At 30.4% G+C, this 14,318-nt stretch overlaps 3 protein-coding genes across 3 annotated transcripts; all 3 read left to right on the forward strand.

Annotated features, from left to right (window-relative positions):
* Positions 1-2,168: 2,168 nt before the first annotated feature.
* Positions 2,169-4,578, forward strand: LOC124931206 (trimethyltridecatetraene synthase-like). The gene is made up of 3 exons (XM_047471627.1): positions 2,169-2,781; positions 3,339-3,672; positions 3,770-4,578. Exons 1-3 carry the CDS (start codon positions 2,222-2,224, stop codon positions 4,394-4,396), a joined length of 1,521 nt encoding a protein of 506 aa, XP_047327583.1. The 5' UTR covers positions 2,169-2,221; the 3' UTR covers positions 4,397-4,578.
* Positions 4,579-8,285: 3,707 nt separating this feature from the next.
* On the forward strand, positions 8,286-10,597 carry LOC124929977 (trimethyltridecatetraene synthase-like). The gene is made up of 3 exons (XM_047470353.1): positions 8,286-8,866; positions 9,539-9,878; positions 9,956-10,597. Exons 1-3 carry the CDS (start codon positions 8,313-8,315, stop codon positions 10,595-10,597), a joined length of 1,536 nt encoding a protein of 511 aa, XP_047326309.1. The 5' UTR covers positions 8,286-8,312.
* A 1,539-nt stretch (positions 10,598-12,136) lies between these two features.
* Positions 12,137-13,953, forward strand: LOC124931262 (trimethyltridecatetraene synthase-like). The gene is made up of 3 exons (XM_047471692.1): positions 12,137-12,737; positions 12,863-13,196; positions 13,272-13,953. The coding sequence occupies exons 1-3, from the start codon at positions 12,175-12,177 to the stop codon at positions 13,911-13,913; spliced, it is 1,539 nt and encodes a 512-aa protein (XP_047327648.1). The 5' UTR covers positions 12,137-12,174; the 3' UTR covers positions 13,914-13,953.
* The last annotated feature ends 365 nt before the right edge of the window (positions 13,954-14,318 follow it).

The raw sequence follows: 14,318 nt of genomic DNA on the forward strand, positions 1-14,318 counted from the left end.
TTAGTAAAATTAAACAAGACAACTATAAATTAAAATAACAATTTTTTATTAAAAATTTAAAATATGTCAAAATATATTTTTTTAATTTTATTATTTAATAATATATATTACATTATATATATATAAATAATTAATAATTTTAAAAGATAAATATTAAAAGATAAAAAAAATAAGTTAAATATATTTGAAAAAAAATAATATAAATAATTTTTAATTTTAAAAATATTAATATGGAATCATAACGAACAAATTGTAATAATGCATAATATTGAAATTATTCATTATTTTGTCAACGCATAATATCTTGTTTAGACGAAACATTTGCTTACGTCCTAACATAATAAAAAAAACTCTATTATGGGAATAATTCTCTATAATGTATAATTTCTTTCTATATCTAATTAGACATATCAAAATCACTAGTTCGTGAATTAAACATTTATTTAATTATAACATTCCTACTCATAGCAATGAAACTTCAAAATAATCGTAGTGAGACTATTTACACTACACCAAGTACCGTCCTAAAAAGTGATCGATGATTCATCGTCACGATTAATCTAGACTATTTGTGAAAACTCTTTCATATAAATATTTTTTTATAGCTCACTGAATGGTTAGACATTTTGGTGAATTAATTGGATAAATTTTGACTATACTTACGTCTAATTATCAATTATCAATTATCAATGCCCAAAAACCAACCAAATATATTTTTTTAATATTTTATTTATTGAAATAAAAGTAACATTAATAAAACTTTATTATAAATAAATGTATAAAGATATAATTATAAAAGAATATAATAAAAATATAGTGTTTTATAATAAATTAAACATATATAAAAGACAAGGTATTAAGTATACAATTTTAAAAATAAATTAAGAGAAAATTGTAGTTTATTTTCTAAATAAAATAAAACTTAAATATTAATATTAATTACAAACTAAAATAATAAAAATTGGTTGAATTGATAAACTGTGATAAAAGTTTTATGTTTTTTTCAAAAATATTTAATTATTCATATTTGAAAAAAATAATTTTAAATAATACTAAAAGGACAAAAATAAAGTCCACATTCTTAAAGAAGAAAATTATTTGAAAGAGAGAGGAGAGGAGTTTATGATTTTTAAATTATTTATTAGGATTAATTAATTGTTGACCCCACTATATCATTATAAGTGGATCAGTTATTTTAGATTTCATTTGTCTTAATGCCACATGAATATCATTTTATTTCGTGACTTACAATTAAGAATTATAATATAAATATAATAGATTAATTAGTTTTAAATTTGAAATAAACTAATTTTTAATAAACTAATATTCATATAAAAGACTAGGAACTTGCATGAGAGAAATTCATAGTGAATTGAATGAGATATTAGTCGGTCTTCACTCTTCAACTTTGAAAAGTTGGTCAATATTATGAATTTTTAATTAAACATTTTTTATTTTTTTATTTATGGAAAGTGGAGATCAAGTTGTTAACAAGGAGTTGCAAGTTAAGTTCCATGAAATTGCCTCACAATGTGAACTAATTCCTTCTGACTTGTTTGATACTTTTTTTAAGTAAATTATATTATTTGTCCATAAAATTAATTTATATATTATGCATACAAATTCAATAACATAATGACTTAAGATGTTCTAAATAAGAATTGATCCGCAAATTTAGTCTCTTAGACACCAACTTTTGTAGCTTGAACTACTCTAGTGAATCATCTAGCCAATATATGTATTAAAAATTCGTTAAGACAGTTTAAGTGACAAAAATTACAAATAAAATATCAAATGTTCAATTCATACTAAAAATATGTTAACTTTGAAGTGGAATCGTACTAACTTATTAAATTAAAAAATACATATACAAAATTTTACTTTTATATTTATCAATCACTTCTCCCAAAAACTTCAAAACAAACAAGGACTTGACTTGACCTTCCATTTACAAAAAAAAGAAATGAAAAAGAAATTTGAAAGCAAGTGTTTACCCACCAACTACATAAATATAAAATTCTTTTAAGTCTAAATTAATTTATTGTTTGAGAAATGATGGTTTCATTTCAATCATATACAATACAAATAGAGTAATATTATTAATGTGGGCCTTCATAAATTAACATATCAATATTTCTCCTCTATAAATAAAGAAACCAATCTTGTATTGATATTCACACCTTAATTACCATATATCTAACTAATTCACACCTTAATTACCATGGAATCCCTTCACTGGATTGCTTGTCTCTTTACGGCGGTGCTCCTCCTCATCTCCACCCAACTCCGTCGCCGGAAAACCCTTGCATTGCCGCCTGGTCCTAAACCCTGGCCCATAATCGGAAACCTTAACCTAATTGGCACCCTTCCCCACCGATCCATCCACGAACTCACACTTAAGTATGGACCGATTATGCAGCTAAGGTTCGGTTCTTTCCCTGTCGTGGTTGGCTCCTCCGTCGAGATGGCTAAGGTTTTCTTAAAGACCATGGATGTTACGTTTGTTGGTCGCCCAAACTTGGCTGCCGGAAAGTACACCACTTACAACTACTCCGACATCACGTGGTCACCCTACGGGCCATACTGGAGGCAGGCCCGTAAGATGTGCCTCATGGAACTCTTTAGCGCAAAACGGTTGGACTCGTTCGAGTTTATCCGAGTCGAGGAATTGAACTCGCTTCTTAAAAACATGTTTAATTCGGCTGGAACATCTATTTCGCTGAAAGATCATTTGACTACTTTGAGTCTTAATATCATTAGTAGAATGGTTCTTGGAAAGAGGTAACATATTTAACTCAAATTTAATTATAAATTGATTTTGTTTATGTAACTGCAGTTTATTTATTAAAATGACACCGATTTAAAAATTAAATTTTAAGCTTGTAAGAACCATTATTGAAATTCATAATTATACAAATCCATGCCAGTAAAAACAGAGCAATTTGGGAACAACATTGGCCCTACTTGTCTCTTATTTACTTTTTTGTTTTATTTTGAATAGAACTTAATTTCTATATCTTTTTTCTGAATTTGGAAACAATTATTTTTTATCATTTGGAATTGTATATATTCATAGCTCGAATATGAAAATACATTTCTAAATGGGTATCACTGCAACTTAATTAGGCTTAGTTAAGTTTGAGTTATTTTAGTTTAATTTTGAAAACTACTATTAAATCATATATTTTCTCATTGTTTAAATTATTTAATTAATTTTATTATATATATTTATATTTAATGATTTTTTAAAACCAAAATAATCTTAATATTTTTAATAAGGATTTTAAATTTGATTTTCGTTTTGTATTTAATAATAAGTGGCAAATCTACATTTATAGGTACTTAGATCAGGACGAGAATTCAGTGGTATCGCCTGAAGAATACATGAAGATGTTAGATGAATTGTTCTTGCTAAACGGAGTGTTCACAATTGGCGATTCAATTCCTTGGTTGGCCTTCTTGGACTTGGAGGGATATGTGAAGAGGATGAAAATCTTGGCGAAAAAGTTTGACAAATTCCTTGAGTACGTTCTTGACGAGCACATCACCAGGAGGTCTATCGATCATGACAAATTTGTGGCCAAAGATATGGTGGATGTGTTGCTACAACTAGCCGATGACCCGAATCTCGAGGTCAAGCTCGAAAGACACGGTGTCAAGGCTTTTACTCAGGTACACACTTTTATATAATCGCAAATTAACACACTCACCCTTGATATATTTTTTCTAAATAAGAAGCATTAATGTGTGATTGAATTGAAAATTTCAGGATCTCTTAGCGGGTGGAACCGAGAGTTCAGCTGTGACAGTTGAATGGGCAATGTCAGAGATGTTGAAGAAGCCGGAGACCTTCCAGAAGGCACAAGAGGAGTTGGATCGCGTCATTGGCTCCAACCGATGGGTCCAAGAGAAGGATATGCCAAATCTCCCTTACATCGAGGCTATAGCAAAAGAAACGATGCGGATGCACCCAGTGGCTCCGATGCTCGTGCCTAGGGAGTCAAGGGAGGATTGCAAGGTGGCAGGCTACGACATTCCTCGAGGAACTCGAGTCCTAGTGAGCGTGTGGAGCATTGGGCGAAATCCGACACTGTGGGATGAACCAAACCAGTTTAACCCAGATAGGTTCATTGGGAAGGCAATCGACGTGAAAGGACACGATTTTGAGCTTCTTCCGTTCGGGTCTGGTAGAAGAATGTGCCCCGGCTATAGTTTAGGACTAAAGGTGATCCAGACTAGCCTGGCTAACCTCTTGCATGGGTATAAGTGGAGTTTGCCTAATGGGATGAGCCCAGAGGACTTGAATATGGACGAGATTTTTGGCCTTTCCACTCCAAAGAAAATCCCGTTGGTGACTGTTGCTGAGCCTAGGCTTCCACACAATTTATACAAATAATTAATAATATCATATTAATTAATTAAATGCACCTTGTAAGACCTATATATATATATAGGTTATAAATAAATTCTATTATATGAGTTTGATGGATTGTTTATCCCAATAGTTTGCATGATTCAGGACCGTTTTGATAATTAATGTATTATATATGTAAAAATATAATAAAATGTTATTGTTTTGCTAGAGAGGATTCAAATATTTTGATCATAATCAAGATACCTTTATTATGATTTTAAAAGATTATATTTATTTTGTTAGGTGCGAATATGATATGAATTTGGGTCAATTCCTCTAGTTTATTGTTTACAAAATACTACAATCTTACACTAAAGAGGCAACATTTTCGCTAGTCTTCAAACACCACCGAAAAACTTGACCTAACCCCTCTCACAAAGGAGGGAAGATCCTCTGCTCCCATTTGGCTGTGTTCCACTGTTCCCTCTCACATGAGGAGGGGCAATATAAAATGAAAAAAAAAAAGTTTAATATAAAAATATGTAATTGAAACGAAGAATGCTTCACAAAGTAGCGTCTGTCAATTTTTTAATTTTTAAATTAAAAATATTTTATTTTTGTTAATTTTGGTATTTACATACATGAGCAAGTGTATTTACGTGATAGGTAAACGGTCTTTGCATGGGTGTGTTGGGGGTTTTACATAAACGTCAGGGTACATCAGTATTTAAATAATTGAAATAAAGTATTCTTCGTTGCCAAGCGTCTCCTCGTAAATAAAATTTTTAAATATAAAAATAAATAATTGAAGCGAAGTATGCTTCGCTACAAAGCGTCTCCTCATAAATAAAATTTTTAAAATATAAAAATAAGTAATTGAAACGAAGTAGTATACTTCGCTGAATGTTATTTTAAATAAATTTTTAAATTTAAAAATATTTTATTTTTGTTAATTTTGGTATTTACATACATGAGTAAGTGTATTTACATTATAGGTAAACGGTCTTTTAATGAGTGTGTTGGGGGTTTTACATGAACGTCAGGGTATTAAAAACCTTTGAAGCGAAGTATCCGTCGATCTAAAAGCATATCTTCATTCCGTTGAACGGGGCGTCTGGGCGACGTATGCTTCGCTCCTTACTGGTCATCTATATTCTTTCTTACATGGCGTCTGAAGAGAAGTGAGCTTCGCTGGTAACAATATATCTTGATTCTTTTTGACCTGTAAGCTAGAGGAAGGGAGCTTCGCTCCGTACGTTAACTAGACATTCTGTTAACGCCGTTTGGGGTGAACCCGAAATGAAACCCGGGTTCCGAATTCTTCCTCCCTTCTCTTCAACTCAGCTTGATTTATTAATATAATAATAATCCTACATCATTTTAATTGGTCCGCAACAGGGAAACACGGCAATCGATAGCAGAAGATCCGATTTGCATATTTAATAAGTTAATTAAATATTACTTGCATCAATAGATTCGTATGTAAAAAAGAGACTTCCGCAAATAAGTAACACATCTATGTAAGGGCTAGGGGCTCTTCAGTCCACTGTGAAAAAAAAAAAAAAAAAAATATTTTTATTTTTTTCACGGTCCAAATTTATCAATATAGACTAATTTTTTAAAAAAATCAATATAATTCAATATTTATTTATTTAATTATTAAAAAAATAATAAAATATAATTTCCATCACTCGTTTATTCAAAATTTCTTTGTCATTCTTTATTCGAACTCCCTTTTAAGCACATTTTAAATTTTGTTCGTGACCCGACTCTGTCTGCAGCCATGGTAATAATAAATTAATATTCCCGTCTGATGCTTTGGTCGATCGTTGCTGCTCAATTAAAAAAATTAAACCGATGTTGTTTTGGGTCCGAGTATATTATAAACCAGCTACATCTGTAGGATTTCTAATACCTATATTTATTTATATTAAATAAATTTAAAAGCTTTTACAAAATGATTATGAATATTCCAGCCCACTTTGTGCACATTAGTTTTGGGCCTTCAAAATTTCCAAAATTTATACACTAAAATCAACCGTCTCAATATCTAAAATGATTACACAAAATGTCTTTAAAAAATGTTTGAAAACATTTTCCTTGTCCATTACAAAATTAAAATAATCGATTTGAAGTACAAACTAAGAGTTATCACTAATTGACTTTTTTTCTTTTATATGCAAAATTCTATATTATCTGAATATAATAAATTGTTGATGCTTTGTTTAAACAAGACAAATTTAAATGTTTTTCAAATAGGATGAATTATGTGGGAAGATTGAAAGGTTTGGCAATCATTTAGACGCAAATATTACTTTGCAGATATGTAGTAATAAAAAATTTATTTTTGTAATTATTTAGTCTATAAATTAACATATAAATTAAAAATGTGAGGTTTAAGTACAACGCCAAAGTACGTACTGCAAAAAAAATATTATTTACATTATGCGAAAAAGAAAAGTAATTTATTTAACTACAAATCCTCGAAATCGTATAAGTGAGTCTACCATTAACGATCTAAACAAATGACATTATATATATGAAGAAATTATATAAAATAAAACAAGTAAGAAACTCAATTATTGTCTCCATTGTTTCCATAAAAGGGATTTATCCATGTTTTGAAGAAGTAACTTATGTTAAATACAAAGTTAAAATATGGATTAGGATGATCAAACAATGATGGATAGTTAATTAATGTCTAGTTATAATTGTATTCATACTTTATAAATCTTACAAAATATATATATATATATATATATATATATATATATATATATATATATATATATATATATATATATATATATATATATATATATATATATATATATATATATATATTAATTGAAAATAACAGATAACAAACTAATTAAAATAGTTTAAGTAGAAAGTAAAATGACTCTTACATAATAATTCAAAATTTCCATTTTATTTATTTATTATTATCATTAATAAAACGTTTTAAGTTGAAATCAAACACTAAATTTTTTGCCACTTAAAAATCATTTTTACCACTTGAACTACCCTTAATAGAGTTCAAACGTTCAAATTTAAAGTTTAATTATCACTCAAAACATCTTAAGTTTGAGTAAATCATAAATATTTAGATATTAAGCGACAATTATGATAATTTTTTTAATTACCAATAGAATCTCACAACATTAATTAAAGAAGTTTTGGATTTCCATACCAATTATTGAAAAGGCAAAATCTTAATTATAACTAAATATTATTATGTTTGAATAAAAAGCCAATTTAGTTTGGTTGCCTAATTTTAAGTTGATTTATTGTTAATTCATCACGGGGATAAGATACATTTATTTATAGGTTAATGTAATATTTCATGCCCTTATATTTATTTGGCAATAAACTAAAAATGGTGAATGTTCTTTTAATGGATATCATAATTTGGTTTTGAATAAAGTAATTATTGTTTGTTAAGATAGTGAAGTCTACCCCATACCTATTAATTATTTGCCACATATTAATTAGGATGTATTATTTGAAAATATATCCAACTATTTTGGCTACTTAGAAAAATCTTTTAAAAAGAAAGATTTTGGAATCTAGATGTAGTTGTTGCACTTTTTTTTTTTCCTATGGAAGATTAATATGTTAACAAACTCTCTCATACAAAATTAGATAGAAACTCAGATAAAATATATAATTGAACAATTTTTTTTTTTTTAATAATGATCCATGTTTAAAAACTCAAAATCATAACTCTTAAAACATGAGTTCATGTGATAATTGAATAAATGTTACTAGATAGACAACTATAAACTCACTAGCTCAAAAATAATAAAAAGCCTAAATTTGGTTATTAATAACATGTTTATAGTTTTCATATCTAAAACAGATAATACAAATCCAATTAAATATGAATATATATTTAAGTTTCTCCTCTATAAATAGATATCCTAATCACCTATGAACATTCACACTTTTCATCAACATGGAGTCCCTTCATTGGTTTGCTTGTCTCCTTACTGCGGCGCTCCTACTCGTCTCTACTTTCTTCCGTCGCCGGAGACACCTAGCACTGCCGCCTGGTCCTAAACCTTGGCCCATAATCGGTAACCTAAACCTCATTGGCCCCCTTCCCCACCGATCCATTAATCAACTCACCCTTAAGTATGGACCAATTATGCAACTCCGATTCGGTTCTATCCCCGTCGTTGTTGGGTCATCCGTCGAGATGGCTAAGGTTTTCCTAAAGACCATGGATGCCACGTTCGCCAACCGCCCAAAGTTGTCTTCCGGAAAGTACACCACCTATAACTACTCCGACATCTTATGGTCTCCTTATGGGACCTATTGGCGACAGATGCGTAAGATTTGTCTTATGGAGCTCTTTAGCACGAGGCGGTTGGACTCGTACGAGTTCATCCGAGTCGAGGAGTTGAACTCGATGCTTATAAACATGTTTAATTCAGCTGGATCTATTATTAAAGTGAAGGATTATTTGACCACTTTCAATCTTAATATCATCACAAGAATGGTTCTTGGAAAAAGGAAATATTAACTTCCTAACTTTAACACCTACTACTACTTATAACTCAAAATTGGACAACTTTTAACTATATAGGGCTAGAATTTTGTTACTTACTAATTTTTAACATTTCATTAGTATTATTATAACATGATTTTCTTCCTAAAAGACTATTGTGGAAGGAAGCCGTAAGAATGGATAAATATGGTTTTTAATATAAAAAAAAATACATATGGCATTTTATTGATTACACGACAAAAAATACTACAATAACGTCTGATATTAAAAAATCTCAATGAAATAGTGATTTAAAATTTGAGTATCAACTAATAAAAATAGAACCAAAATTGGACTTCCAAATAGTTATTGATCATATTAAACAAATAATTCAAACATAATTAATTTATTCATTTCATATACATAAAAAATAGGAAATAGCCCATTAAAATTTTTAATTGATTCAATTAATAACCAAATGAACTTGAAAAAGTCTTTGTAACAACTAGTTTTAACATCTTATTCAAGGTAGTTTATTTGAGCTTTTGGTAGAAGTTTGATGAATTATTTTATTTAATATAAAGCTTAATGAATATTTGAACATTTTATCTTTAATTCCATGCATTTATCGTGATATACATATATTCAACCTATAAATGTGTGAAGTAATCGATGATTGTATATGCATGTAAAAAAAGGTATCTAGATAAAGATGATAATTCAGTTATATCATCGGAAGAATTTAAGAAGACATTAAATGAGTTGTTCTTGCTAAATGGGGAGCTCACTATTGGGGATTCAATCCCATGGTTGAGATTCTTTGACTTGGGTGGACACATTAAGAGGATGAAGGAATGCACAAAAGAGATCGACAAATTCCTAGATTACATTATTGACGAGCACATTGCGAGTAGGTCCAATGAAAAAGATAATTGTGTGGCCAATGATATGGTAGATGTGTTATTGGAAGTAGCCAACGACCCAACTCTAGAGGTCAAGCTCGAAAGGAACTGCATCAAGGCTGTGATTCTGGTATACACATACATATACATCTCATGTCTTTTTTCTAAAATAATATTTAACATTTGAGTTTGAATTTGAATATAAAGGATCTTTTGGGAGCTGGAACCGAGAGTTCATCTATTGTAGTAGAATGGGCAATGTCAGCTATGTTGAAGAATTCAAAGACCTTAATAAAGGCACAAGAGGAGTTGGATTGTGTCATTGGACCCAACCGTTGGGTTCAAGAAGATGATTTGATAAATCTCCCTTATATAGATGCTATATTAAAAGAATCTATGCGCATGTACCCGGTGACTCCAATGATCGTGCCTAGGGAGTCTAGGGAGGATTGTAAGGTTGATGGCTACGACATTCCTAAAGGAACTCGTGTTTTAGTGAACATGTGGAGCATTGGGCGAGATCCAACCGTGTGGGATGAACCACAACAATTCAATCCAGATAGGTTTATTGGGAAGACAATTGACGTGAAAGGGAATGATTTTGAGCTTCTTCCATTTGGGGCGGGCAGACGAATGTGCCCTGCGTATAACCTAGGGTTAAAGATGGTCAAATCTAGCTTGGCCAACCTCTTGCATGGGTTTAAATGGAGTTTGCCTAATGGAATGGACCCCGAGGACTTGAACATGGATGAAATTTTTGGTCTTTCAACTATAATGAAAAATCCTCTAATGGCTGTGGTTGAGCCTAGACTTCCACTCAATTTATACCATACTATATCAAACAAATGATAGTATCATCAACATAGCTATCCTATTAAATGCACTTTGTAAGACCAAATCAAATTAAATTATATATATATAAGTAATAAAAAATACTACAATTATAAGAGTTTCATGGATTATCCCAATAGATTACATCATTATATGACTTTGTTTGATAATCTTTAAAATAAAATAATAATAATAAACTTCCTTGTAACTAAAATTCAAAAAATATCATCTCATTCTTCACTCTAATTTTATTGTATCACTCTTTTAGCTCATACTAAAATACTAAATTTATTTATTTATTTACCGTATTACCCCTCCCTCTTATAAGAGGAAACATTATAAGATGTTAATTTGGGAACGAGAATTGGCTTCCCATTTGGTTGTAAGCCAGTGGACAAAACGTTTCCGTCTTCTCTTGAGAATCAAAGATTAGCCTCTTCTTTAAATTGATAAGGGCCAGCATGGCTTTCTTTTGTTTGATTAAATATTTGTCAGAGAAAGCAAATTCTGCTTTGATGATATCAAATTTGTTTCCTTCTGCTTTGTTTTCTCTGATAATAATAAAAAAAAAAAAAAAAAAAAAATCAATTTTGCTTTCTCATCTGATCAAAAGCTTGCAAGCAAAATTTTGTTTCCACTTTCTGCTTGTTTTATCCAAGGCGGAGCAGCAAGATTTCATTTTCCTTGAAATTCTCCAATATCTAATCTCTTTTCCTTTTCCTTTTCTCATTTAAGTCGATTATAATATAATAATAAGAATAATAATTTTATTATTATTTAACTTATCTCAAATTTCAATTATTTTATAATTTTCACGGATATAACATTTTTTCTAAAATAATTACTTATTTTGTTTTTATCCAAGATTTTAGTTTGGAATTTATATAATTAATACAATAATGATCTTAAATAATTATTTATTTTACCTTTATTTTAATTATTTTGAAGATATGATTACAACATTTATTCAAAACTAATTATTTAAAATTAAAAAATTAAAGTGTAGGAATTTTAGGGCTTATATATATATATATAATCTATTATAATTAGTCTTGATTTGGTGGAGTACCTATTATTTTGATTGATAAATAGTTTAAGAATGATAAAAGGAAATATGATGTTTTTTTTCATATTTAAAAAATGTTACTTAAACATGAGTGAAAGTTGTGTAACCATAAATAAAAAACACATCTCTACTCTCATATGGACCACTCAATTGATTAAAACAAAATATTAAAATATATTATATTAAAATTATTATTATTATTTTATCTTTATATATTAATACATTTAAATATTTTTATCAAAAATATTATATACATTTTTAAAATCAGAACTAATTATTATTTTCAAATAACACAAGTTATAATTTTAACCCAAATTTTAAAAAGTAATAAATAAATAATGGTGGAGCACACAAATTAATATTATTCTATCAATCTTTTTTTTTTATTATAAAATCTTTCAATAATTGGTTTTATATTATTAAAAAATATTTTAAAAATATAAGTTAAAAATAATATATCAATCTTCCTCTATTAATAATAGATCACAATAATCACTTTACAACCACATCTTCCCTACTCATATATAGCATGGGGTCCCTTTATTGGGTTGCTTATCTCCTTACGGCGGCGCTCATCCTCGCCTATATCCTCCTCCGTCGCCGGAAGAACCAGCTTGTATTGCCACCAGGACCTAAACCCTGGCCCATAATCGGAAACCTAAACCTCCTTGGTCCCCTTCCCCACCGATCCATTCATCAACTCACCCTTAAGTATGGACCCATTATGCAGCTACGGTTCGGTTCTTTCCCTGTGGTGGTTGGCTCCTCCGTCGAGATGGCTAAGGTTTTCCTAAAGACCATGGATGCCAATTTCGTTGACCGCCCTAAGTTTGCTGCCGGAAAGTACACCACCTACAACTACTCAGACATCACGTGGTCTCCTCACGGGCCCTACTGGCGGCAGGCGCGTAAGATTTGCATCATGGAGCTCTTTAGCACGAGGCGGTTGGACTCGTACGAGTTCATCCGAGTTGAGGAGATGAACACGATGGTTAGAGACTTGTTTAACTCAATTGGAACCCCAACAAGGCTCAAGGATCATTTGTCCAAGTTGAGTTTTAATGTCATCGGTAGAATGGTTCTAGGAAAAAGGTAACTATAAATATAAACATAAGTATTTTCAAATAAATTATATATCAATGATATTATTTCATGCATATATGTGAGCGTTTTAATTTGATTATTTAATAATAAGAGATAAAATGTATGTAAACAAGATATCTAGATAAGAACGAGAATTCAGTATTATCACCTGGAGAATTCATGAAGATGATGGATGAGTGGTTCTTGCTAAATGGGGTGTTCACTATTGGGGATTCAATTCCTTGGTTGGCCTTCTTAGACTTGGAGGGGTATGTGAAGAGGATGAAGGTCTTGGCCAAGAAGTTCGACAAATTCTTAGAGCACGTGCTTGATGAGCACATCGCGAGGAGGTCCATCGATGAGGAAAACAGCACGGGAAAGGACATGGTGGATGTGTTGTTGGAGCTAGCTGACGACCCGACTCTCGAGATCAAGCTCCAAAGACATGGCATTAAGGCTTTCACTCAGGTACACAAATTAAAACATACACTTATGTATTTTTTTTCTTTTTTAAAAAATAACATGTTTGATTGAATGTTTTAGGATCTTTTAGTCGGCGGAACTGATACCTCGACCATTATAATAGAATGGGCAATGTCTGAATTGTTGAAGAAGCCAGAGACCTTCAAGAAGGCACACGAAGAGTTGAACCGTGTCATTGGACCCAACCGTTGGGTCCAAGAGAAGGACATACCATATCTCCCTTACATAGATGCTATAACAAAAGAAACTATGCGGATGCATCCGGTGGTTCCAATGCTTGTGCCGAGGAAGTGTATGGGGGATTGTAAGGTTGCAGGCTACGACATTCCTCAAGGAACTCGAGTCCTAGTGAGCGTGTGGAGCATTGGACGAGATCCAACACTTTGGGATGAACCGGAACAATTCAACCCAGATAGATTCATTGGGAAGACAATCGGCGTAAAAGGACATGATTTTGAGCTTCTACCATTCGGGGCGGGCAGACGTATGTGCCCCGGGTATAACCTAGGGCTAAAGGTGATCCAGACTAGTGTAGCTAACCTTTTGCATGGGTACAATTGGAGTTTGCCTGAAGGAATGAGCTCGGAAGACTTGAATATGGAAGAGATTTTTGGACTTACAACCCCAAAGAAAATACCTCTCGTGGTTGTGGCTGAGTCTAGACTTCCACATAATTTATATCATATTATACCAAACAACTAATAATATCAACCTATCATATTATATGCACTTTTTTGTAACACCTAAATTGGAATTAATATAAATATATAAATATAATTATCAATAAAAATACTAGCCCGTATTGTAATTAAGCTTGCCCATTTCATAATGTACCTACATGGACCATTTAAAAAATATATATATATATATACATATATATATATATATATACATATATATATATACATACATATATATATATATACATACATATATATATATATACATACATATATACATACATATATACATACATATATACATACATATATACATACATATATACATATACATATATACATATACATATATACATATACATATATACATATACATATATACATATATATATATATATATACATATACATATATACATATATATATA

The sequence above is a fragment of the Impatiens glandulifera genome, chromosome 3, assembly GCF_907164915.1.
Source record: "Impatiens glandulifera chromosome 3, dImpGla2.1, whole genome shotgun sequence".
Taxonomy (NCBI): Eukaryota; Viridiplantae; Streptophyta; class Magnoliopsida; order Ericales; family Balsaminaceae; genus Impatiens; species Impatiens glandulifera.

Bases quoted from the DNA above. Each gene is read 5' to 3' on its own strand.
- LOC124931206 (XM_047471627.1), top strand. From the start codon at position 2,222: ATGGAATCCCTTCACTGGATTGCTTGTCTCTTTACGGCGGTGCTCCTC. The intron at 2,782-3,338 runs GTAACATATTTA...CTACATTTATAG, and splicing joins AGAATGGTTCTTGGAAAGAG to GTACTTAGATCAGGACGAGA. The intron at 3,673-3,769 runs GTACACACTTTT...TGAAAATTTCAG, and splicing joins GTGTCAAGGCTTTTACTCAG to GATCTCTTAGCGGGTGGAAC.
- LOC124929977 (XM_047470353.1), top strand. From the start codon at position 8,313: ATGGAGTCCCTTCATTGGTTTGCTTGTCTCCTTACTGCGGCGCTCCTA. The intron at 8,867-9,538 runs AAAAAGGAAATA...ATATGCATGTAA, and splicing joins ATCACAAGAATGGTTCTTGG to AAAAAGGTATCTAGATAAAG. The intron at 9,879-9,955 runs GTATACACATAC...TTGAATATAAAG, and splicing joins GCATCAAGGCTGTGATTCTG to GATCTTTTGGGAGCTGGAAC.
- LOC124931262 (XM_047471692.1), top strand. From the start codon at position 12,175: ATGGGGTCCCTTTATTGGGTTGCTTATCTCCTTACGGCGGCGCTCATC. The intron at 12,738-12,862 runs GTAACTATAAAT...TATGTAAACAAG, and splicing joins AGAATGGTTCTAGGAAAAAG to ATATCTAGATAAGAACGAGA. The intron at 13,197-13,271 runs GTACACAAATTA...TGAATGTTTTAG, and splicing joins GCATTAAGGCTTTCACTCAG to GATCTTTTAGTCGGCGGAAC.